This window comes from Mus musculus, chromosome X, assembly GCF_000001635.26.
Source record: "Mus musculus strain C57BL/6J chromosome X, GRCm38.p6 C57BL/6J".
NCBI classification, from domain to species: domain Eukaryota; kingdom Metazoa; phylum Chordata; class Mammalia; order Rodentia; family Muridae; genus Mus; species Mus musculus.
Window position 1 is genome coordinate 161,151,109 of NC_000086.7, and position 26,532 is coordinate 161,177,640.

A 26,532-nucleotide genomic window follows, 5' to 3' on the forward strand; every position below is an offset into this window, starting at 1 on the left:
GTGTGTGTGTGTGTCTGAGAGAGAGAGAGAGAGAGAGAGAGAGAGAGAGAGAGAGAGAGAGAGAGAGACGGGGGTGGGGGGAATGCATCCCTGTCCTTTTGCTTGCATGCCTGCTAGATTGACAGTCTCCATGCCTCTTTGTATCAAGTGTAAGAGATACCCAGGTTTGCACACAACATAACACACGCACACAAACACAGACACACACAAACACACACACAGAGAGACAGAGAGAGAGGCAGAGACAGTCAGAGCTGAAATAGAGACATATAGAGGGAAGGAAGGAGATAGTTACACAGAAAGACTGGAATTGATTTTGTTTTATGTTTCCTCTTCTTAAGTGTGTCCCTGTGCCTAGTAGCCCTTGTGCTTCAGACAGGTATAGAGATTTCCAAAGAGAGCTATCTGAGCTTTCTGGAGTTGATTTTTTCAATGTGCCCTGTTGGTTTTTGGATCAAAAATGTTTGCCATTTTCAGAACCAAGCCGCTTATGGAGTTGTCTCCTTGATTTTTGTATGTGTTTGTGGGTTTTCCCAGGAGCATAGTTACCCCTGCAATTTTTTTCAGCATGGATGTCCAGTTTTTACATTGTTATTTTGAAAACAGTCCTGGTTAATGTCCAGGGCAATGAATCACATTGCCCTGTAGCTCAAATAGTTAGTGGCATTGTCTTAATTGTTTCCTTGCCTGCAGTGAGGGTCCATATGCCCTCTTCACAGCGCCTCAAATGCTGTGATTTCAGACTGTACTACCATGCCCAATCTGGACAGTTTCTGTTTTTCACAGGGAGCATAACTGTGAGATAAACATCTGTGCTGAGCTGTCCTGAGCTCCTGATCCAACTGCTGCCCCTTTTGCAGTAGGGGGATTGCATGGGTGTGCTTTCCTTTGTAGTACTAGAATTTCATATGTGAGCCTCATCACCCTGCACTATACATACTCTGCTTACAAGTTGTTAGTTGTGCTGTTATCTGTCCTCTTATCTGGAAAGCCTGTGAGGAGTACCACAGGTTAGGTTTTATTCATTTGTTTATATTTTCTGATGTAGTTGTTTTGCATTTCTTATATATTTTAGTTGTGGGTATTTGATTAGTTATCATAAATATGATATTTGCTTTGTGTATTTTCTGAGCATATGCACCAAGGGCTTCCTGACTCCCAGCTGTATTCTGCTTTGCAACCTTTCTTATAGAAATCTCATCTTTGCTTGCCTTTTAGGGAACAACAACAACTAATAAATATTTATAATAAAGCCTCCATATAATGGTGGTGTTTGCCAGTGTGCATGCATTTTGGTTATAAGTAGATAATGAAGTTGTCTTCACTGATGAATAGTAAGAATGCTTTGGGATGCTGCAACATAAGTGAGACCAAGGAAGATAGTCCTTTAAAACTGAGAATTCCACCCAAAGTATCAGACCTGATGAAGGTAGAAAATTCCAGTAGAAATAGTATTAGTCAGAGTGCTTTCCTTTGTGGAAAAACTGCAACCTTGGAATGCCATAGGAATTTCAGTGCTTTTTCAGTTTCTCTGTGACAAGCTGGATGGGTGTGTGAATCTGTCCTGCTGGTCATTAGAAGCCAGGGATTGTTGAGCTTATTGGCTTCATCCTGTACATCCTGTATATGGAGAGCACCTCAAGTGAGGCTCATTTGTGCTCATTTTGGAGGAACCAGTTTTCTACTGAGCCTGTGTCTCCTTGTTTTTAATGTCTCAGACAGTCACCCTAATTTTGAGTGCTTCTTTCTACTCTTTATTTTTTGTACAATCTGCATGTTCTGAATTTGACAGAGTTGGCCAATTAGTTTCCTGCTGTCCTTCCTTCCTCTGCATCTATTGCCATGCAAGTTATGTTATGAAGAATAATGGGAGCCATACCTGCAACTTACTTATATTGTGACTTTTTATTTGAGCACATACTTGCTTATTTTCTTTATTCACACAATGTTGCTGGGCTGGTTACCTGTCCCCTTTTGAGGTTGCTGGTGTTTGTCAGGCTTTTCTAAACCCAGGCTCTTAAATCCTGTGACTTTGTGTTGCTCATGATTCTGCTCAGTTAGTTTTGTATCTGAATGCACCTTTCGAATGCGAATGTTACTCTTGACAACTGAAGAAGTGATTTTTTTTTTATAATTCTCAAATTTCTGATCATATTTCCATGAAAATTTAGGACATTGTATGAAATAGAGAAGAGCATGTGTATTCATCAGGTTTGGGTAACTATGGAAAACCAATTAGGAGATTAAGGGACTATTTGAGCTAGCTGAATTTAAGATGTTTAATGTCTGTAGAATGTTGAGCCTCACAGTAACCCAGGGGCCTCAAACAATAGATGCCTTCATGTGTCCGTGACAGCAGGACTCAGTTTCCCAGGTATAACTTTCATTCCTAGGCTTACCCATTCCTCCTTCATCAGCCTTCCACATTTCTGGCACAAGGGAATCCTGGGAATTTTGAGGCATAGATCTGTGCAGAGTGATCCTACTTGCTAGTCTAAAACCAGGCACACTTATGGATCTTTGCTTTAAAGACATTAATCTGACTTCATTTCATTGTGTGATAGCTTTGGCTGAAACTGTCCTGTTTTTCCTGTCAAGAAAACTCTATATAAGATGCTAAGTTTCTTAATCAATTTTGTACAGTAGCAGTAACTTTATATAAGCACCCCTGATCCCAAAATTCGCTGTCTCCCCTAACTTCTCCCCTTGTGATGTTTCTCTCAGGAGCCTGCCACTGGAGTGCAACTTGCTGGTTCTGGAGAGCTGGTTGCTGAACCGGGACCCTCCAGTACAGAAGCAAGGGTAATTATGGACCTCATACATTAAAGCCTAAGAAAAGTCATGCCAGACAGACAGAATGCTACCTAATAGGTTCAATTGGGTTTCATCTTGATGGGTCTGTGTTGTCAGAATTAGATACATGATTCCTTATACCCAAGGTATGACTGACTAAGTTGTGCCTCAGGATGCCACCCAAAACCAGAAAACAAACAAGCATAGAATGGACCAAAAGGGACTGATGTTGAGGAATGGGCATCAGTTCTTGGATTACTTTGTTTGCTGGTCAATCAGAAGACAAGGGAAACAGTTGCTTCACAGTTGACCTTTTTAATTTTATTTTTGATGGTTTTTCATCAAATCCTTTAAAATGTCTATTGCCTGTTTAGCATGGGCCTGGTGTTAGAAAAGGAACTGAGGTATTTCTCCATACATCAGGGCTTATGGAAACACTCGAGACAGCCCTAGCTAGCCCTTAACAACTTGTCTGTAATCCATGGTACTCCCAGGACTGTAGCTGAGCAAAAGCATGATCCTTCTCCGTGTTTTTCCTTTTAAACCTTGGAGCTCCTTCTGTCAGTCTTCTAAGCAGACTGTATAATTGTTTTGTCCCTAGGTAGGTTTGGAAGTTGTGATGTACTTTCTTGAACCTCTGAAGTGGCCAGAGTCCATTCCAGTGTCACCAGCTTTAGATCCTGCCTTTCTTCTATTTACTTCTTGTTGTCTTTAAAGGAAAGGTAGTTTGCTGTTTTAGATAGTTAAAATTCATTCACATTTAGGGAGTGTTATCCTGCATAGAATTATCCTTACTTGTTTTCCTGCCTGTAATTTGCTCCCATTGACTAAATTTGAGTCCTTAGAACTCATGCCTTCTTGTGTTAGAAAACTCCTGTTGTGAGGATTTTCATGGTAGCACAGGCCTGATATTTTGACCCTTATCTGCTCTGCTCTCCTGGTCGAGGCCACTGAGGATGAAAGGCCTAGGGTAAGAATTTCTCAGAGCTGTGCTGCTCCCTCCATACATAACACAGGCTGAAAATCCCTTCCAAAGCCAGAAATAATATTCCCACAGAGGAGTATGTAAAAGTTACTGTTGTATTGTAGTGTTGACATCATTAAACAGTGTCACATTATTCAGACTTGCCAAGGTATAAGCTTTTTGTTTGTAAGTGATGGTGGTAATATTCTCTCATTCGATGACAGTTGCGCATATGTAGAATTTAGGTTTTGGTTATTTTCACAGCTACACACCATTCTCCTTCCCATCCTGTCAATGTTACACTTAGGCTGTAATGCATTTTCTCTGATTTTCTAAGTGTCCCACCACGTTTATTGATGGTTGCTTGTATGTGTGCTGGTGGGCGATTATTTGCTGGCCCAGGGTCATCTTCTCAGGAACCTCACTGGATAAGAGGAGAAAAGCCTCCACAAGGAGCCACCAACCTGTCACAGACCTTAGTGGTCATGTAGTGTCAACGGAAGAACACCTGCCTAGTCCTAATGGTATACTGAAAGATGCAGTCTAGCTTGGGGTTTTTGCTTAGGTCACTGAGCTGTGTGGCATCAGGCATCAGTGGTTAAATGTTCTCCTGATTTTGTAGTCTCCTGGTGTCTCTTTTTTTCTCCCTTGCCCTATTTTTCTCCACAATGTCTTTCCTTCCTATCCTATGTTTTTATCCCCTCGTGTCCTTTGTTTTAAATCACATCTGTATCCATTGACCTATGCTGCCTCCTTTCCCAACTTCTCTGTTTACTCCTTCTTTCTCCCTCTTTACCTATATCCTCAGCCTGTTCCTCCTGTTCTCTTTATTGGTTATGACTTTGTCCAATTTCTTATCGTACTTCTACACTTTGAGTGCCTGCCGTTTGTCTCTTCTGCCTTCATCCTTTCACCCTGTTGTTACTGTATTTTTTTAAGTTTTCTTTATTGTGTGTAAGTACAATATAGCTGTCTTCAGACACTGCAGAAGAGGGCCCCAAATCTTGTTACAGATAGTTGTGAGCCACCATGTGGGTGCTGGTTTTTAAACTCAGGACCTATGTAAGAGCAGTCAGTGCTCTTAACCACTGAGCCATCTCTCTAGCCCTGTTACTGTATTTTTATCCTCCTTTTTAAACACTCTAAACTATTGTACCATGTATAAGACAATTTTCCTTCATCACTACTTTCAAGCTTCCTAAACCCAGTTTTCTCTTCCAGAGCCCATTAGTTTTCCACTATTATCTTTTTTGTTTTTGTATTCCTGATGCTGTTGTTGTTGCTGGTGGTGGTTGTTTGTGTAGTTGTAGAAATTGTCCTTGCAACCATCACAGCACTGTTAGTTGTTTCTTGAGATTGGGTTTCTGTATGACCAGGGTGGAGTTTGCCTCACAGACGGTTCTATTTCCACTTCAGGAGAAATAGGATTGAATCTTGCTCAGTCAACGGTGGGAGATGTGCACTTTCAAAGAAATTCCATTTCTCCATTTGACAATATTTTCCCTGATGCCCCCCCCTTTTATATTTTGTGTTCTGGAATCAGTTCCTCCTCTCACCCCCCTTTTTTCCTTTAGTGTGTCTTCTCCACCAGATTCTTTTTCCTTTACCTTTTATCCTTTCTCAACCCTCCTCCATATTTTCCTACATTCCCACACTCTCTCTCCAGTGCTCCAAGCCTATTCCTACTCCTCGTTCTAGGCTGATCATGCTTTTCCATATCTTTATCAAGTTTCACCCACTTTCTCTCCATAACCCTTTTGTAAATAAAAGACCTGTTTTTTTTTCTCCTTCTCCACAGTGATCTGTTTTCCAGTTCCAGCATCTCCCTTCTCACCCCTTTGCCATTGATAATTCTTTGCCTGGTGCCTACTTTTCAAGTAGAGTGCTTAAAGTAGAACACTCAAAAGACAGGCATATGTAAATTCCTTCTTGCTCAGTCCAAGTTAAAAGTCTGTCCTGTGCTTTACAACTAACGCTTTCTTATCAGTGAAATGTAAGATCCTCCACTACCTCTAGGACGCAAAAGTCTAGTCTGTGTTGGTGTTTAAGTTTCCAGCATCACTGTAATTTGTGTAGCAGTACTTGGCAGCCTGGAGCCAGCATTCACAAATGTGCATCTGGGTTCCTTTTCTGGCGCCACAGGCTCCTTTTAAGCCCCGCCTGTAGGGGGCGGTAGAGGAAGTCGCAAACTTCCGGTTCCCAGAAATCCCTGTTGTCTGATTGGCAGCTTGGGCCGTTGAGTCTGCACCTGTGGCTGTTGGGTCCGCGGCTATGGCGCCAAAGCTCTGAAGCCTTAACGGCTTTCTCGCCTGGCTGGTGGGCTTTCTCCGAGTTGAGGGCCGTCTCCTTCGATTCCAAGTGTGGGTTTCGGCCCAGTGGACCCCTCTGCTCACCATGGCAGTGAGTAGAATATTTCTCGGGATTCGGCCCAGCAAGTCCTCCTCTCCTCAGGCGTTTCCTCCTCCCCCATCAAAGATGGCCCTCGAGGGCTTCTGGAAATTTCTAGTTCCTTGACTTCTCCCTGAACCCCAGGGGTTGTGGTGGTGGGATGCTGATCCAAGGGCTGGTTTATCACTTCTTCGTGATGTTTATAGCCAGCATTATGGTTTGGAGTAATTTTTAAATTTTGTTTTTGCCCGTTGAGTAATTTTAGGTGCCAGTTACTTCCCATGTTTCCCTTTCCATTGTGCTTTTCAGAAATAGTTGAGGTTATCGGCCTTATATGGCTATAAGGTCTTTATGGGAAAATCTTTTTGTTAAAAAGAATGAATAGTTTCATAACATAGCCCTATGTAGCAATGGGAGGGAACAGAACATCTGTCTACCTAGCTACACTAGCTGAAGACACTTTGGATATCAGGCAAGGTGTGGCTGAAAAGTTAATTTTTGTAGTTTTTAACTTAACTAATGGCTATTAAGTTTGTGTGGAATATTTCCATGTCTTTTGTTTCATATTATCTTTGTGTTGTAACTTACATGTATTGCTTTAATTCATTAATTTTTTATGTACATGTAGTTTACTATTTTGTATGTCATTGATTAACACAGTTTTTTATCAGTGACTATTTTATTAGGCTTTTTCTGTTTTAGACAGTGCTAAATGAGTTTATGTATTTGTCACTAGGATAAAATTTGAGGTGTTTTCTAGGGCCTGGTAAAGAGTATAATTATTGAGAGTACGTGACTTTTATACTTTATCATTTATCATAAAACTAACTTAGGTGATTCTTTCACTTGTAGCCAAGAGCAGTGTCATAGATTCTGTTATCTGTATTGTGGAATCAGTTGTTATCATTACAGATTTAAAGGTTGACAAGAAAATTACTTCAATAACACGTGAGTGTAGAGTGTATTTGAATTTCCTGGATAATGTATCTCAGTATCCTTTTTCCTCCTTTTTCTCCCCTGGAGTGCTTTCTTTGAGAATCTGCCAAATTATAGATAATTTTGTATAGGGGAAGAAAGGTCTTTTATATGAAGATTTGGGGGGGGGGGTTTGAGACAGGGTTCCTCTGTATACTCCTGGCTGTCGTGGAACTCACTCCGTAGACCAAGCTGGACTGAACTCAGAAATTCGCCTGCCTCTGCCTTCCAAGTGCTGGGATTAAAGTCGTGTGCCACCATGCCCAGCCTATAGGAAGAATTTTATGTTGAAAAGAGTAGGTAGTGTCCTGAGGTAGCTTCTATTTAGCAGTTGGAGGGAAAGGAACATCTGTCTAACCTAGCTAGAGTATCTGAAGGCACTTTGGATATCAGTGCTTAGCAGATGTTATAGGTTGATTATCCTTTTGCCTGTTTAACAGAGATCCTTTTGTATGTGTAGTCTAGGCTAGCTTCTAATTCTTTGTCATTGTGCCTTGACCTCTTCAGTGCTGGGGTTATATGTGTAGACTAAGTACCATCTTGGAACAAAGAACTTCTTAGTTTTTTGTTGTTGTTCATGACAGTATAGTCCTGTAACCCTGAAAGGTCTAGATGTTGTTCTTGCAGGTTGGCTTGTACTTGAATTTTTCTCCTGTCTCTTTCTTCATAGTGCTGTGATTGCAATTTTTGTTCATATACACTCTCCATTCTCTTTGATAGATAGTTGCTGCATATAAGCTAACATTAGGAGTGATTTGGATCAGTGCTTCTCCAGCATTCATAATCCTCCCCCAACTTTTTGCAACTTTGAAAAATGAAATTCTCATTAAGTTTAATCTCGAGTCTGAGATTCTGTCTTTGCAAGAGCCAGCTTCTTGCTAGTAAATCATGATGGTCTAGTCTTCAAATAGTAATGATTGGGAATAATTTTATCTAGTATGAAAGACAATGCTTTTCTTTCTCCATTTTAATAGGTACTAACTTTATTTAGCTATAGAGAATTTGAAATGAGACTAGTATCAACTGAATAGTTTTTTAATGATTACATTTATTTCACATGTCTTCATGGAAATAAATAGGGTAGTTAGTCAAGTTTTTTGCACTGATATCAATTTATTTTGATACTTATCTTTTTTGGGACAATAATAACGTTACTTTGATTTTATTAAGTTTTCTTACTTTACTGAATTAGTCATTTCATGAGTAATTAATACTAATGAAATCTGGGTTTCTACAGTTTGAATATTCTTTATCCATAGTACTTAAGAATAGAAGGGGTTTTTTTTTTATTTAGAAGTTTTATGATAAACATGTAGATATTTAGGGTTTCAGGTCTATATGTGAAATTCACTGCTATATATTATATATAGTACAGTATTTTATACAATATTTTTAATAATGTGCATGAAACAGGTTTTCACGATGTGCTTTTTTCTTGAAGCAACACTTTGGCACTGGTTTTAGATACTGGAACATTTCAGATGGTTGGTTTCAAGGTAGAGTTATTCAGCTTACACTATGCTAAAATAATAATGGAAACATGATATTTTTTAAAATAATTTTAAAGTTTCTTATGAACTGCTTTATACTGCAGAACTATTTGGCATTGAGTGTTCTTATGCTTGAGTAGCAAACACAATCTTTATTCTAAATTTATACTCTTAAGTTTTGAAAAAATTTTGATGCTATTTATATAATCAACAGTTTTAATAAGTAAGTTCTCATCACTGAGATATGTGGTTGTCTTAATTTGGGTTTATCTTGAATCACCTCATGTTGAAGTTCAATAGTCCTACCACTACTGGGTTTTCACTTATTTTGTTCATTAGTCTTGACTTACTGGAGAGCTCTGACCTCATAGTCTTTCAAGAGAAGAGAGTTTTTCATTTTAGCTCCAGTTTTTTTTTCTACTTACTATATTACTTCAGTTTGAAGAGTTTTTTTTTCTACTTACTATATTACTTCAGTTTGAAGAGTTTTTTTTTCTTTCTTGTTTTTCTCTTTTTTGTTGGATGTTAACATTCTGAAAGCATATTTTAAGCCATGTGTCACTAAATTATTTACTTTTCTGTTTGTTGCTATGGTATAGTTTTGTGGTGCCTTTGTCCAAAACCAAGTAAATACATCATATTTGCCCTTCCTTAGTTTCTGTCTCTTTTTGTAGTAACCTTCCCAGTTTTCCTATGCTTGGAAAATATATGCTATAAATCTTTGTCAAAGAAGATGGAAAGATGGATGCATGCATTGTATTCTTACTTGACTTTATCCACTAATCATTTCTTCAGGTAATACAGACAAAAGAGATGCATGCTTTTGATCCTAGCACTTAGGCAGAGGCAGGCAGATTTCTGAGTTTGAGGCCAGCCTGGTCTACAAAGTGAGTTCCAGGACAGCCAGGGCTATACAGAGAAACCCTGTCTCGAAAAACAAACAAAAAAACAAAAACAAACAAAAAAAGAGAGACAAAAGAGTGCTAAACCTTAGGTTCAGCCTAGGCCTAACCCTGATTTTTCTTCTGCAGTGGCCTTTGACATCATAGGCTTAATGAGAATTAGGCACAGAGACCAGGTGGGAGCAATAGAAGTTTCTGGATCTTGTTGCTGAAATTTTAGTTATATTTGTGTGTGTGTGTGTGTGTGTGTTTGGTACCAGTGTTTGAACCTAGAGTCTCCTACATGGTAAGCAAATGCTCTACTACTGAACTAACTTTCAACCCAATTAAATTTAATATTAAATATCCACATGTTGCTAGTTCTATTAGAATAGAAGCCACATTTAGATCTCATGGCACGATACAGTGTTGAGGGAAAAATATTATAGAATCATTTCAGGCTCATGATGGTAGTTTTTCAGTTCTTCAGTTTCAAAATCGGCATCCTCATGTCGTAAAGACTCTGTGTTCTCCCTGGAAGTCTCAATGGTATATTGTCTTTATAGTATGAGTTACAGGAAAGAAAATTTTATATCTCCTTATAAGGGTGAGTATGCTACTGTGCTCTTCTGAAACTCAGATGACAACTCTTAGGTTATCTGTTAATCTGTTTATATTTGTATTTATTAAGTTTATCAAGTTTTTGTGTTTATCTGTTTATTTGTATTTATCAAGTGATTTTCAAATTGTGAAGCAAATCACCAGTAGTAAGTTCACCATGTTTAGATCTTTCTTGAACTAGGTACATTACAGAAATCAAGAATATGTGAGTTTGCATGTAGAAATAGGCACTGTATGTCCCAAGTTAGCAGCTAACTTACACCAAGAGAATACTGTATTATTTTCAGGGAGAGAGTTTCCTAATTAGTAGGAAGAGAGAAAGAATTTAATATCACATCATTCTGGAGATCTCTAGGTGTTAGGCCTGTTCAGTTTCAAAAGAATGGATATATGGGACTACATTCTATTTTACTGTCTTAGGCACTACTGGCCTCTTAGGGAGACAAAAAAGCTCTCCCTTTTTCTCCTAAAACTATCTTCTAGCAATGCCTATTATATACAATGCTAACATTCTTGAAGGAGTGGCATTTATTTCTTACTGTAAAAGTTGCATATGAAAATTATTTTACATTGGAGGAAATGCATATACTCTTTGTTGCTGTGGATATATGCTTTTAGTTTAGTCCATTATACATTAAGGTAAAAGATAGAAAACCTACACTCAGTTTTGGATAGAGGTATAGAGAGGAGACTTAACTTTTACTTTTGGCTAACATAGCATATTGTGTATTTTTCAAGCAAAACTTTGAAATTGGTTTCTTAACTCTGAACTAGAGGTGAATATTTTCTGTGGCATTTTGTGTGATGTATTTTGTGCAGCTGGATGCTATATTTTAAGGAATTTTTTCTTCCTCTCTTCCGAGTGATCTCCACTCATGCTATAGGTTTCTCTGAGGTGAGAAAGCACGTGCAGTTCAACACAAGTTGAACTATGTATTCAACCCTTCTGGGATCCATCAAATGTGAGCAAACGGGATTTGTCACTAGGCTAATCTCATGTCTTTAAGATTAAGCATAAATTAAGAACAATAGAATCCAGAAAGTGGGACTGGCAGGGCATTGGTGCCTAAAACCCATGGTGAAGAGGATTTAAGCTGAAGGAGCTGGAAGGCACAGCTCCAGTTCCATAGTAGGAGCTGAGTTTTCCTTGCTCCTTTGACTTGGTTTCTTGTGGAACTATTTATTTTTTTTGGGGGGGGGGTAAGTGGCCAAAATAGGAGTTAGCCAGGGATCTAAAAGTCTAATGGCAGTGAGTACCCAGCATGGAACTTGATGCTAGACCCCAGGGGTCTTGGGTACTTAGCCTGTTGCTAGGATTTCTGATCCTGAAGTATAAGGGAAAACTGCCAAAGGCTTTTTAGCATCACCACTTCTCCACGATGGCCACTGCTCAAACTCGTTCATGCAGGTTGCTGGGTCCTGGGCTCAAGCTCCACCCGCGGCAGCAGTCTTAGGGCGTGTTTGCAGCAACCACGGGCACACAGCCTGCTGTGGGAGGGTGGAGTGGCTGTGTCGGTTGTGGGGCATGCGCGGCTCTGCGCGCGGCTTCTCAAAAATGGCGGCTGCAATGTGAAGTCTGGTGCCTGCTCCCTGAGCTAGCATGACAGAAGTGCTTTTGCTCGGGCGGAGAAGACCCGAGGTGCTTGGTGGCCCTGGTCCCCCTTGGGAAGTGGAGATGGAGTCCTGATGTTGGAGTCCTGATGGCTGTCTGCAGGGCAGGGGAGCCTTAGGGGCAAGTCCTGCGCTGGGAACGCCCCCTTACTGCCGCGCCAGCGTCCCGCCTCAGTTTGTCCCAACACTCCTGCCTCACACCCCTGGAAGCTTTACCCCAGATGCCAAGGCTGCTGTGTCTAAATTAGTGTTCTCTGTGGGCCATCTCCGCTGCTAGCACTCGCTGCTGACCTTCACACTTATTCGGACCCTCTTCACTGGCTCATCTTGCTAGAGGTATTCGGCCCCTGGCCCAGCTCCCCTCAACAGGCCCCCTCCCCAGGAGCACCGACAGCGCCCTCTGCAATTCTCCCCAGGGTAGGTGGGGCCAGGCTGCAGCCTGGGGGCTTTGTGGGAGATTGGTAGGGCTAAGGGTCAGGAATGACTTTGAATGGTTTGGGCTGAGACAAGCACTTGGGAAGTAACTTGGATTTTGGTAGGGAATATCAATCTAGAAAAATGTGCCTGTGGCCTGGAGCCCCTTGTGGGTCTGATGCCAGGTATGTGTTTTGGGGATCCTGACACGTTTAGCCCTCCAGAGGGGATGACTCCTTCATAAAGCTGGACAGGAAGGCTAGGACTAATTTCCCCTGAGAGCCTTCAGGCAAGGAGATGTATTAAAGGAGATGATGGTCAGCAATCATGTAAAACTTGAATGTAGTGACCATTTGCTTCGAAACAGCTCTGTAAAGGTTCTTCTTCTTTATTGACTTTTTTTTTTTTTAAACCTGAATGGTACTTGTACTTCAAGAGTCAGAGAAAAAGATATTAGAATTTTATCGACTGTATTTTTAAGGGGGGAGGGGAGTGCCTTGAGCTATATATGTGGCTTCAAAAGCTTACTAGTAATCACCCATTTCTCCCTTCCCCACTTGTCCTGCCATGTATGTATGTGGGCAGCTCACATTTACTTACAGATTTCTATCTGAGGGTATTGATGTTTTAAAAAAGGTTGTTAAACACTTGTCATTCATCACAAAGTATGGTTATAATTTGAAATCTGATTCTGTTTTTGAAGAATGAGAATATTAAGCTTTATGACTTGCCATTAGTATGACTTTAGGATGCCATTAGTATGACTTTAGGATGCCTTTTAAAAATTGGTTGCTAAGGGGAAACCAAGGCAGGGGAGATAGCTTATGATGCATGATTTTCAACTATTGGAGATGCTTGTTTCCTTAGAGAGCATCAGTTGTTGCAATTTAAATTTTTCCAGGGACAGTATTATTTTCAATTTGAGGGAAGAATATTGTAAGATGTACTTGTGTATAAGCAGTTGTTTTATAGTGTTATTTCATTGGCATAACCTTGATTTTTTTTTCTAATTGTTTGGAAATGTTCTTTATTCCAAATGTAATGACAATTTTATCTTTTTTGCCCCCCCTTACCATTAAATAACCTATTTGTAATGATGGGTATTATTCTAATCTGTTTGTGGCTTTCTGTATTTAATGGGAGGAATGTTAAAATGAGCTCTTGAAAGTAAATCTAAGATTTTGAGAAGACAGTGAGTTTATCCATCATCTTTAGAATAGTTTGAAACTTATAAAGAACTTAGTCAAACCATTTAAATAGCTTTGAAAATTTTGAATACCATGTATGTCCTCCAAGCAGAGGTAAGTTCCTTATGAGCCTGTTCACCCCAGAAGTCCTGCTCTGCTTTAGAATTGTAATTTGGTGAGGGGGATGTTGATAATGTTACTGGTATTGCACTATCTATAAAGGATGTTTTAAAACTGATAAACAGAGTTGCTCCTTAAGCATCTTATTTGTCATGATTTGGTCAGGTATTTTGTCAGCCTTTTAGATTTATGGCTCAGTTAAGGTATTTATTAACCACCAGTGTGCATTTATTTTCTAGAATTCACCAAGTTCAAAATATATTTATTCAAAGTCCATTATGCATTTTAGTTTCTGGTGTTTAAGGAAACCAACCCACCAGCATCTTATCCTTGTATATTTCAAGGTTGCTAAGAACATCATAATTGATAGAGAACAAGCATTTCTTTGACTAATGGTCAAACTCAGTTACTTTTGCCACTGTTCTTTACATTCTGCTTGTAATCAAAACATATTTCTGACTTCTGTGATTTTTGTGCACTTTGTTAGGATTATATGAAGGTATATATTTTATGAGTTTATTTTCTGATTAGGCCTGTGGAAGACAGATATTTTGCAAGTGTTAGTTGAAATCAGTGTGCCCATTGGAAATTGGATATTTTTAATGCTAAGGAATTGCATATTTATTAGTAAGAAACTTAGGTTATAGCTAGACTTGCAAAGTACTTTACCTATTTCAAAATATATCTTAAATATCTCTAAAGCCAAAATAATGATTGTGATTTCAGCTACAGGCTAGAATTGACTCTCGTTTTCTTTTGAGTTTGTTCCTTTTTAGCTGCCTGCCTGTTTCTCCCAGATGCTTCCTATCACCCCTTTTCCTGCCCCTGTTCTCTTCTGTAGGTGTCTATTTCCACATCAGTGAAATGGTCGGATAACCCTGGGTTGTCTCACTAAGAAATAATTGACGATGGTAAAGTGCCTTGAAAAAGGCTGAGTAAATACTAGGTCTTTTGGATAAAAATGTTTTATTGTAAGTTAGCTTCAGAGACAAATTTTTAGTTTGAATTCTTGGGAGTGGGGTATTTTACTTGAGATTTTTATTGCCCCTGTCTTTGGGTTAAAGGCAATACTGGGGTAGATTCAAGAGGATTCTCTGTTTGAATTACTAGTCACCTAAGAAAATTAAAATCATTATTAATATCATAGAAGTTAGTACATGAGATCTTCAGATTTGAAGTGATTGTAGACACAGAACACCTAGAAATCAGAGAACAGATGATGGTAATTGTAAAGGTTTACCTGTTTTAGAAAGTCTGATATTTTTAGCATTTTATCTTAAGGGAAATAGAACGCAAGTTTGATTCATCTTAAGTCCAAACTGCTATAATTTATTCATTTAATTTTATAAATATAGACATTGTCTCAGTCAGGGTTTCTATTCCTGCACAAACATCATGACCAAGAAGCAAGTTGGGGAGGAAAGGGTTTATTCGGCTTACACTTCCATACTGCTGTTCATCACCAAGGAAGTCAGGACTGGAACTCAAGCAGGTCAGAAAGCAGGAGCTGATGCAGAGGCCATGGAGGGATGTTCTTTACTGGCTTGCCTCCCCTGGCTTGCTCAGCCTGCTCTCTTATAGAACCAAGACTACCAGCCCAGAGATGGTCCCACCCACAAGGGGCCTTTCCCCCTTGATCACTAATAGAAAAAATGCCTTACAGTTATATCACATGGAGGCATTTCCTCAAATGAAGCTCCTTTCTCTTTGATAACTCCAGCTTTTGTCAAGTTGACACAAAACTAGCCAGTAAAGACATAAAATAGCTTAAGTAGCTACACTTAATAGCTTGGGTTTTTGTTACTTGAGGTATAGAAATGCCTTTACCTGTATTTCATTTGCAAAAAATCTAACACAGTTGAATAGTTTTTTTTTTTAAAGCAGGATAACTTGAACAAATTTGAGAAACTATGTAAGATTTAAAATGAAATGTTTGGTTTTCATGAGTAAGACATTTATGATTATTTTGCCTTTGTTATCTGGTATAAGTAAACTTTGGTAGCCATAGAAATAATAGCAACAGTGTTTATGTTATAATTTCTATTAAACATAATGTCCCTAAAGCTTTATCCTATTTTTGTTTTGAGGCATGTGTTAGGAAGTTTTTAACAAGAAATGAGCATAACTTTGCACTTAGGTGAGAAATTGAAGAGTTTTCGGTACATATGGCCGCTGACTATGATGAGTCTTTCTAGACTAGATGAATTCTTTATTTTGAAGAGTTAAATGATAGAGTCAACTTGTTTGATTTTTGTGTAAGTAAGGAGTTGGGAAAAATTTGAAGATAAAGACCCCTCAGCTCCCCTACTTGTGACTTGTGTTTATGGCTGTGGTTCTGCCACTTTCTATGTTTATAGGACCAAATTGTTCGGACCAGAAAGACAGTGCTCACCTTTTGTAGCAATGTGCCATTGTAAACTTACAAAGAGACAGATACTCTGCAATTCTATGATATACTTGAGAATATGTTCTTTTCTTAGGAAAAGACTTCTGTGTATTGGGTCTTGCCTTCAGAATACATACCAGTTTCCTCAACTTTTTTTTTTCTCAAAAGGATTACCTAGTACAGAAATCCAGATAAAAACAACTCTTCTTGATATGTACCTTGTAGTCTTGAGAAACTATTTAAGTGTGAATATTGTCAAATTCTCTGATTTTAATATTTGTTCACTTTTACTACCTTAAATCAATTTTGGCTAGCTTTTATTTTGATTTATGCATATTTAAATTCTAATACTAATACAAATGTATTTAAGTTCTCTTAGTGCACAGAAATATACATCTTGCTGTGAAGCTCTTTTTTTTCCTTTGAAAAATTAAAGTATATTATTTGAAATCTTTTACATTAAACTTTAAAATTACTTAGAAGTAATGTTCAAATTTTAATTAACTTGTTAGAGTTTCATAAATTGGCCCAGATAAAACAGTCTTTGTGGTCACTATTGAGATAAAATACCTGATAGTGATAAGTGCATTTGTGTATTACTTCGTTTTAAATCACTTTATAATCAGACTTTTTCATTTTTTTCATTAAAAAAATTCAGATTTTATAATCAACGTTTTCCAAAAGTTTTAGATGTTTAAATGTGTAATTTACAGATAGATACCTGCTACATGTTTGAATTATTATCAGGGATGGTTAGTTTTTTAGACACTTTAGATGGTCGTTTATTACATATTTTTCTACAGTCTGTTGTTTAGTAGGTACTGTTATCATTCCATTATATCTTGTAGGACTGGTGTTAGAAACTATAAATCTAGGCTCACTGATAATAGAAGTAGGCTGTAACTTGATCTACTTCTTTTGTCAAAATATAGCACCATGAGCTGCCTGTAGTAAATTGACATGCCCTGCCATTAACTCTAACTCTTCACAAATGTCAGTGGCCAGCAGTTCTTTGAGCAATTAGCTTATGGATGTGTTTTAAAACCTTAGGAATTTACAATCATAAATTAATATTTTGTCAACCTTTTACTTGTCTTTTATATATTTTCTGATATGGAATTCTACCATATATGTTTTTTTCTTTTATATATTTCATTTTTTGATCCAGGGTCTCATGTAGCTCAGGCTGGCATTGGGCAGAAATTCAGGGGCATCCTGTCTCCACTTTTAAATGCTGTTGGATTTGTATTGATGTAGAAAAAGAGTAACTTCAAATTTGTTGTGGTAGATCTTACTAAAACATTATTAGGAATCTCTCTAGAAATTTTTATTTTATTTTATTTTTTTATTTTTGGGAGGATACAATTTGACACAAATCCTTAATACCATCATATTCTAAGTATTTCTGAGTCAACAATAGAATTTTTATTTCATTTTATTCATAATATTTTTCTTTTGAGACACAGTTTCCCTGTTTGCCATTGGCTTCATTTTGCTTCTCATGTGTTGGGATTACAGGAGTGTGTTACCATGTTTGTCTACTTGTAAATATAGTTGTGACAAGTATGCCTTAGTTTTTTCTGATTACTTTCATTTGTTTCAAAATGAGACTTTTATTATTTTAATAATCTAGGTGAATAAAATTAATAGCTGTAAATTCGTAACATGATGAATCATACCCAGTTCAAAAAGTAACATACATTTGCTTGCTTTCTTTTAAGGATAGCTATCAACAATGTAAAAACTTTTTTATGTGAGTTTTTTTAATATATAATTTGTTAGAAGCATGTTGCTACAATATATTTAAATTAAATGAAAATTTAATTTCAAGTCAAATGAAAACAATTTAGTGCTTTTTAAATTTATTTATTTACATTTCATATTCTATTCCCCATCCACCATTTGACTGCTCCACATTCCCACACCTCCTCCCCATCCCACCCATCTCTACGTGGATGCTCCCACCCCCCATCCCACCTGACCTCTAAACTCCCTGGGGCCTCCAGTCTCTTGAGGGTTAGGTGCATCATCTCTGAATGATCACAGACCCCGAAGTCCTCACTTTCCCTCCCCACTTGTGATCACTTTCTTCTCTCTCCCAAGAGAGACTGAGGTGTCCTCACTTGGGCACTTCAGCTTGTTGAAATTTTTGAGTTCTGGGGACTGTATCTTGGGTATTCTGTACTTTTAAAATTTTTTTTACTTTTGGCTAATATCCACTTATTAGTGAGTACATACCGTGCATGTCCTTTTGGGTTTGAGTTATGTCACTCAGGATGATATTTTCTAGTTCCATTCACTTGCCTGCAAAACTCTGGATGTCCTCGTTCTTAATAGTTGAGTAGTACTTCATTGTGTAAATGTACCACATTTTCTGTATCCATTCCTCTCTTGAAGGACATCTGGGTTCTTTCCAGCTTCTGGCTATTATAAATATGGCTGCTATGAACATAGTGGAGCATGTGTCCTTATTACATGTTGGAGCATCTTTTGGGTATGCCCAGGAGTGGTATAGCTGGGTCCTCAGGTATTACTATGCCCAATTATCTGAGGAACTGCCAGACTGGTTGTACCAGCTGGCAATCCCACCAACAGTGAAGTGTTCTTCTTTCTACACATCCTTGCCAGCATCTTCTGTCACCTGAGGATTTTCCGCTTTTAAAAACATAATTTGTGGGGGGTTTTGTGTGTGTTTGTCTGCTGATTACCATATTTTATGCTTGTGCTCTTGTCTGCCTGTCTATGTGTCCATTATGATGTTATGTGCTTATGCTCTTGGATTTCAAAAGGTGTCATCAAGTCCCTTGGAGCTGTAGTTACAGGCAGTATGAGTTCCCTAAAATGTTTGCTGGGAGCTGTACACAAGTCCACTGTAAGAGCTATTAACCACTGAGCTATCTTTCTGACCCAGATTCCCAGACTTGATATAGTAGATTGTTTATTTCCCGTAACTTCTCCATCCTTTTCTTCTTTAGTCACAAGGTCTTGCTTGCTAGGCAGGAAATCTGCTATCAAATTCCTTGTTTGAACCTCCTAAGTGCTGAGATTATAGACATGTTCTCCCCTGCTGACTCTAGAGTATATATCTTCCTTCCATTAACATAATACCAAGCACATCCTAGGAATTATATCAACATTTGTTAAGCAAACCAGCAACCAAACTGGAATCAGATACTTGTATTGAATAAAGTAAAGCTTTCAGAAAATAGGTTGTATTTATTGATGCTATCAAAGCACTGCTAATATTTCAAGCAAAAGAAAAGGAAATTATATTTCATGTAGTCAAAATAATATGAGGTGTCCTGAAACAAGTCTTTTGTGGTTAGGGTATAGGGTCTGTGTGAGTATATATCTGGTAATTTTGAAGTTATGGAGGATCTTAGTGTTATCCTACAGAAAGTCCTGGCTTTTTTCTTAATTGCATAGCCAGTTGTAACAAGAGGGTTATGTAGGAGGAAAACACCCCAGACTGTATCTGACATATAATGTATTATTATGGTAGAAAAGTATACCAATGGCAAAACAAGTTAGGTAGCTGTTTTGGTACACTGAATAGAACTGAATGAAAGTATTAACCAGGAAGTATCAAGGGTAAGGAAAATTATCTGTGTAGTCACCTAAGTAAGTTTTGGCCACTGATTGAATACATGAGTAAAAAGACAACAAATGTAAAGCTAAGTTTTGAAAGAAGTATTGGTATTGATGAGGAAAAACTGTCAGAAGAAGCAAAGTTAGAGGAGGTGAGGATTTCAGTACAATTAAGTCTTGGGTTAGAGATAATAGAATTCTTTCTGGGTGAGTTCATGAGTATATTCCTTTACTTACCAAACTACATTTAGTTTATACATCATTATATCTTAACTACAGGAATATAGAGTTTATATGTTCTGTTACTTTTTTCTATACACCTGACTTTTTTATGTGTATTCATATGTAAATTTTGGCCTGGATTGATAACTTTTTGGGACAGTCTAATATCTTTGTTTTAGAGTATGGAACATGTTAAGGACATGAAAAAAAAAATAAATCTAATGAACAGTGATGCCAGCTTCCTAATGAACAATTTTCCCCTAAAACTAATTTCCTTGAATTTTTGAGACAGAATCTCACTATGTAATCCAGGATCACTTAAAATTCAAGACCCACCTGCTACTGCTTCCTGACTATTGGGATGATAGGTCTATTCTACAGTACTTACCTGGCTCCTAACAAGTAATGTTTGTTAGAAGACTTGATTCATGGAATTTTTCATTGTATTCATGATTTTTGTACTTCTCAGTACTATTATGAGGGCTCTAGCATAGGCCTCAATTTGAATACTAGTGGCTGCCTACTTACGATTTACTCTGATTTTTTTCACTTTTGATTTCCTCCTAAAGAGAAGACCTATACTTACCCAAGTTCCATTAGTTAACTATTTTTCTAGTTCACAGCTACCTTATTTTTATTCAGGGGGAAGCTATTAAAGTGATCGGACTCTCATTTTTATTACTATTACCTCTTAGAAATGTATAGTGCTTAAACTAAGGTATTATGTGTTTTCCTTTGTAGGAAAATACAGAAGAGGCGAATACCATGGGGCAAACAGCGAATGAAGGTAAGCTTTGCTTATCTAAATGTTGTTTTTTAGCTATTTGTTTGTAACAGGTATGTTACCTTATATTGAACTTTTGAAATAAAGTCTTTAAAATGTTTAAAGAAGTCAGGGCAATGGTGGGGCACACCCTTTTAATCCCAGCACTTAGTAGGCAGAGGCAGGTAAATTTCTGAGTTCCAGGACAATCTGGTCTACAGAGTGAGTTTCAGGACAGCCAGGGCTACACAGAGAAACCCTCCCCCCCCCCCTCAAAAAAAAGTTTAAAGAAAACAATATTAAGCACCTACCTGCTCAATTATATCCCCTTTTCCCTTTTGAATAGTGTCATGCTGCTTTGTTTCTAGTGTTTTCCTCCTACCTAGAATGATTTCTTATTAAATATTGGAAAGAAGAAATTCTTTATTAGATTTCTCTTTAGACATATTCTGTCAACAACTCAAGGCATCAAATCTCCCAGAGTTGTTGTTTCAGGTACTTGCGAGCCACCTACTGTAGATACTAGGAAATAAACTTAGGTTATCTACAGGAGCAGTAAGTGCTTTTACCAGCTGAGCCTTCTCTTTCACCTCTAAATACAGTTTTTTTTTAAAAGTTATACTAGAGATATATGCTTAGAATTTTCAGCCTTAATTTTATAAGTAAGAAGACTATAAGGCATGGAGGTAACTGAACAGGTCATACAGTACATACACAGCCAAGGTAAGGCTCAAACTCTTCTGCATCAGGGATGTAAGCTCAGCATTAAGAGGAACTTTACTAGCGTGTGAAAAGCATTTTTTTCAGGTCACCTCAACAAAAAATAAAATTAAAAATAGTGAAAAAATAGAAAATACAAATGAAATAAATGCAATCCCTTTTCTTTTTTAAAAAAATTAATCATTCTATTCGTTTACATCTCAAATTATATCCCCCTTCCTGGTTACTGCTCCATAACTACCCCCCCCACACCAAATCCCATATCCGCCCTGACCCGATCCCCTTTCTAAACTATAATATGAATAATTTTTCATCCTGTCTTTCTGTAGGTAGAAGTGTACTTTTTGACTCATTAATAGGTCATACTGGTTTATACTTTGTTATGATTTATTTCCCATAATTCATTCTTCACACATTTGCTTCATTGTTTTTTGTTCAAGTCTTAAATATCTTACAACTTTTCTTCTAATTACATGTTCAAATATGAATCTTGCCCTTTAATTTTGTTTAATTTGTATATTGACTGTATTACCTTGGTGTAGAATTTATAAATAGATTCTTGGTTTCCTTAAATTAAGACCCATTTTATTCCTTTTTTTTTATTTTTTATTTTTTTTTGTTTGTTTGTTTTTTTGAGACAGGGTTTCTCTGGATAGCCCTGGCTGTCCTGGAACTCACTTTATAGACCAGGCTGGCCTCGAACTCAGAAAATGCACCTGCCTCTGCCTCCCAAGTGCTGGGATTAAAGGCGTGCGCCACCACCGCCTGACTGACTTAGAAATTCTTAGTATAGAACTATTTTGTTAAAGTAAGTGTGTGCTTTCTGCAGAAAATTTAAATAGAAATAAGGCTATATATTCCTCTAAAATTTCTATATTCCATGAATAATTTCTAACTGAAAACCTGAAAGACATACCAGTCATTACTGTATGAGAACTTTGAGTCCTGAGAATTAAGTATTCACACTTAAAATAATGAAAGCAGTTTGAGAAACAGTGATAACTGTTGGTTATTTGATGATATTAAGGATTTAGGTTAATTTTTAGCATTATGCATGTTTTATATATATTTTTCTTATATATATGATAATTTGTCTGAGTGACATGATATATTTACATTTGTGACAACTCAAGGATTTTGAGAACTTGAATTTAGTTTAGCATAGAGGAAAACCTGAGTAGTTTGTTGAAGTATGTTGTATTTAAGATTGCATGGAATGTTTTGAACACTTGAAAACATCATTTTATTTCTAGGAAATTATTTTAAGTAGTTTAAAGATCTGCCAGTAGTTTATTTAGATATATTGGCACATTTATTTAACAAATTCTTAAGAGTATTCCATATCTTAGGCCCTGGGATATAAGTGTTAGAAGGTTATAGCACTGAGCAAGACAGAATTAAATACCTGCTTTTTATGAAGCTTTCATTTTAATAGTGAAAAAATAAAATGAACAAGTAAAGTGTATACTACACTCAAAATTGTAGGACACATAAAATGAAGATAAACATAAAATTAAACAAGTTCTCATAAAAATTAAATTAATTAGATAATATTTGAAGTGCTTTCAAATTACTGTAGTGTTATTTTTTTCCTTATGGTTAGAATCAATGGAGTTCAAAAATGATGCTCAAGAGGGAACTACTCAGTCAAGTACATCTGTACAAAGCAGTAGGTTTTTAAGTAATTTAATACATCATTTTTGTTCCTCAGGGTTATAATGAACTCATGTTGCTTTTGATATAGTATGTATGTACTAACTTCTAATACCATAAACCTTAGTTGTAGAAAGGTAAAAAAATATTGTTAATACTTTAATTTTATTTAAAGATGAATTGATAATTATTGCATGAAATTACAGTTATATTTAAGTACAAATTTGTCCAATATTTAATGTTAGAAATTTGCCATTATTTAAAATTATCTGACTTTTGATTTAAAAATGAGATAACTTTAACAAACTAGACAATTATATGAAGATATATTTCAGGGCCTAGACTCTAGCATTTTCTTTTAGTCATCAGTGAGTGACTTTTAGACAGGGTTTTCACCTTTTTATCTTTTTTAAACTCAAGCATCTGTAGTAATTAGGATAATTCTTGATACATATTAATGGCCCATGTAGGAATCTAGTACCAAACAATAAATATGATTTCTGCTTTCTCTAAGCTTGAGTGGGCTAATAGATAATAAATAATTATAGCTGTGATAAATGCTGTGAAGTAGTGTATGCTGATCATTAAACTGAGAGACTTCATCTAAGATATTTCCTGCTCATTGTCTTCACATAGCATATGAACCCAAACCTGGCACTTGTAAAGACATAATTCTGATTTACTCCAGAGAAAATCAAGAAGGTTGATAGAGGTTCTGTTCCATGTGCAACAATTTATTAAACCTAATGTATAAATTAGAATGGAGTCCAGGCTAATATGAAGGAGGACACCAAAGATGTATGTATAGAGCAATCAGATTACACAGTTATATATGTGCACCTAGGTTTTGAAGAGATATATCAGTTTCAAGACATCATTTCTAAGAGAGAATGACCTCAATATTCTCCTATTCTACTGAGAACATGATGCAAAGTCAGAACAAAAATTTCAGACTGACTTTTGGTTGCTGGTTAGGAATTCCAACTGTGGTCTTGTGTTAGGTGTATTAAATGTAATCTAGTAACGCTTGGATCCATGTGGGTTCTATTGTGTTAGTGGAAGTAAGTATCACATGAGCAGTTGTGAATAGGTTTTTTAAAGGCAAATTAAGTTTCTATATGATCTATACTATAGATTGTCATTGGCTAACAATATGATAGAAAATAATCCTGTTAATAGTTTGTAAGTTTAGGAGATCAAGAAAATATTTTGACAATTTGTGTACCTGTGTATCTCGCAGACAAAACTAAATATTTCCAAATTTAGTGACAGTTGTAACATAAATCTTGCCTGGTACCATATATATCAATTTTCACATTTTGTAAATGAGAGAACTGAGGCTAAGCAAATGAGAGGCTCAGCATTTTATAATAAGAGGTAGAGCTGTACTGAAAAAAAGCATATCAGATTCTGAAGCACATGTTTTCAACACTGTGGTAGTACTACACATCATGTTGAAACAGAAGCAAACTGGAATTTTTGATCATTGGCTAAGCTTTTTATTTAAAAAATTCTATTATCTTATGTATGCATGTATAGTTCACATATATAGTTATACATAGAAAAAATATATCATTTTATGGTATAATGGTGTGTCTAATAGTGACTTTGAGGTGCTAGTTGTGCATATCTTCCCCTAACTTCATGCTTCATGGCTTTGGTTTGGTATTCTACAATCAGCCATGGTGTCATTATTTATATTGCAGAAATCCACAGATACTGTCAGGTTTTTTTTAATGTGTATTTTCTAGAAAATTGATTGGTAAACAATATCTTTGTGTAGATCTGTGTGTTATCCTTTGAAGGATGTGGTAATCCTTCCTTTGATGGAGGTATATTTGCTATATTCTATGATTCTATCCCAGTAGATGCTTGAAACTGGATATTAATGTATGTTTTACGTATACATGTGTGGTAATCTTTGATTTGTAAATAAGGCACAATACAAGATTGGTAGTTGTTAGAATACATATCAGGAACTTTAACATATCGTGTTTCATTCATTGTTGAGACTTTTCACCTTTCCATGTAAAGAAAGAGGAACACGTTACGGTTTCTCTCTCATGTATCTGAATTACCTGCATCACTATACTTGTACTTTGTGGCTATTGTTCAGTTGAAAGTAAGATAAACTATCTGAACACTGGCTGGTTGATGACTTACTTACAAAGTTGTGACTAAGTGATTAACAGTCTGCTTGCATTCATGGCATATGTCTCTTGAGTGGGATGTAATGTGAGTGTGAGATTTCATCTCACTAGTTAGAACAACTGTACACATTAAAACTTAGAAATCATCTCTGGAGTTTTTGTTTTAATTTTTTGCAATGCAGTTGAATGTAAATAATTGAAATCATATTTATTGGAGCCTAAGGATAAAGAAGTACTATTGCATATCAGATCTGGTAATACACATTAAACTATGGAAGAGAAGTGCAAAAGGTTTTTTTTATACTAGTTAACAAGAATATAGAAAAATTCATGTTTTCTGAAAATTAAATCATCAAGATATATATTTTAATATTTTGAATCAGTTTGTCAGTGTATTGACAGTCTAGCTAGGACAGTGAATTAAGCAAATATGTTCAAACCAGGCAGAATGTACTGCTTTTTGATGGCATTGTAGTATGCCATGAAGACTACATGGAAGAGCACAGTAAAATATATAGAAGATGTAACAGCCCTATATCTATATCTATATCTATATCTGTGACTGCACTGTTCAGTCGCTTACTGCTGTGTCTTAGCACTATGTTCTTGACCCTGTGGATGGAGATTTAAATAGTATATTAAGAACTGTTCTGGTTCTAAGAATTTTTTTAAAAAAACACCTTTACATCCCCATAATAAACAAAGCACCTTCACATTCATGGGACTATACAATGTAAACAAAATAGTTAAGCAAATTTATATTTAACACATGTGCAGATTTTCTAGTCTATAAAAATGTCCTAGGTTTCTAGTGTTCGTATTTCTTTCTTGCAGTGTAGAGTATTGAACACTGGGCCTCTACTACTACTGCTCACCCCAAGCAACTTCCTTCAGAATCACTCTGCTTTACTCCACAAGTCACACTGAGGATCTGAGTTATAATTTCTGTCAGGATCATTATTGTCAAAATGTTGCTTTTATTTTAGTACATGATTGAATGTAAACTGAGGAGTTATAACCTGGTTTGTAGGACATATTTTTTCCTTTGTATTTTTGAGATTATAATGTAATTGCAGCACTTCTCCCTCCCTTTTACTCCCTTCAAAGCCTCTCATACCCATAATTGCCTAGGGATGAACTAAAACATTTTATTCAGGATAAAAACATAACTGCATACTCAAAACTCACCCTATTTGTATGTTATTTTTCCAGATCATTTTGACTGGGACAAGTACTTGAAAGAGACTGGATCGATAAGTGCTCCTTCTGAATATTTCAGACAGGTATGCCAATATTCTCTTGATATTTTATACAGTAACATAGATCATTAGTTTGTAGAAGGGTGTCTGTGGTTCCATGGCTCTGATAGTATGAAGAGAAAGTGGGATGATGCTTGTGTCACTGATTATCACATCTATTTGCAGTAATTTTTAAATTGCCCATGTAGAGGGAAAGACAGAAATAGCAAGTAATTATAAGAAATAGAACCCTGTATTGACAAGGCACATGAAACAGATGCAATTTAAGATTGTTAGAATGAGAAGAAAGAAAGCAGTCAAAATAAGATGGGCATCAAGAGATGGCACAGAATATGTGGAGTGCAAGG

At 36.8% G+C, this 26,532-nt stretch overlaps 1 protein-coding gene across 5 annotated transcripts in view; it reads left to right on the forward strand.

Annotated features, from left to right (window-relative positions):
* Positions 1-26,532, forward strand: part of Scml2 (Scm polycomb group protein like 2) — a 175,694-nt gene that overhangs the window by 68,584 nt on the left and 80,578 nt on the right. For 2 of the 5 annotated variants that reach the window (XM_006528670.2, XM_006528672.2), the window contains exons 6-8: positions 2,725-2,802; positions 20,382-20,427; positions 26,139-26,209. In XM_006528670.2, the coding sequence (XP_006528733.1) occupies positions 2,725-2,802; positions 20,382-20,427; positions 26,139-26,209 (195 nt within the window). Of the gene's footprint in view, positions 1-2,724; positions 2,803-11,623; positions 12,141-20,381; positions 20,428-26,138; positions 26,210-26,532 lie in introns of those variants that run through there. The other 3 variants (NM_001290651.1, NM_001290652.1, XM_006528673.3) reach the window with 2 other exon arrangements.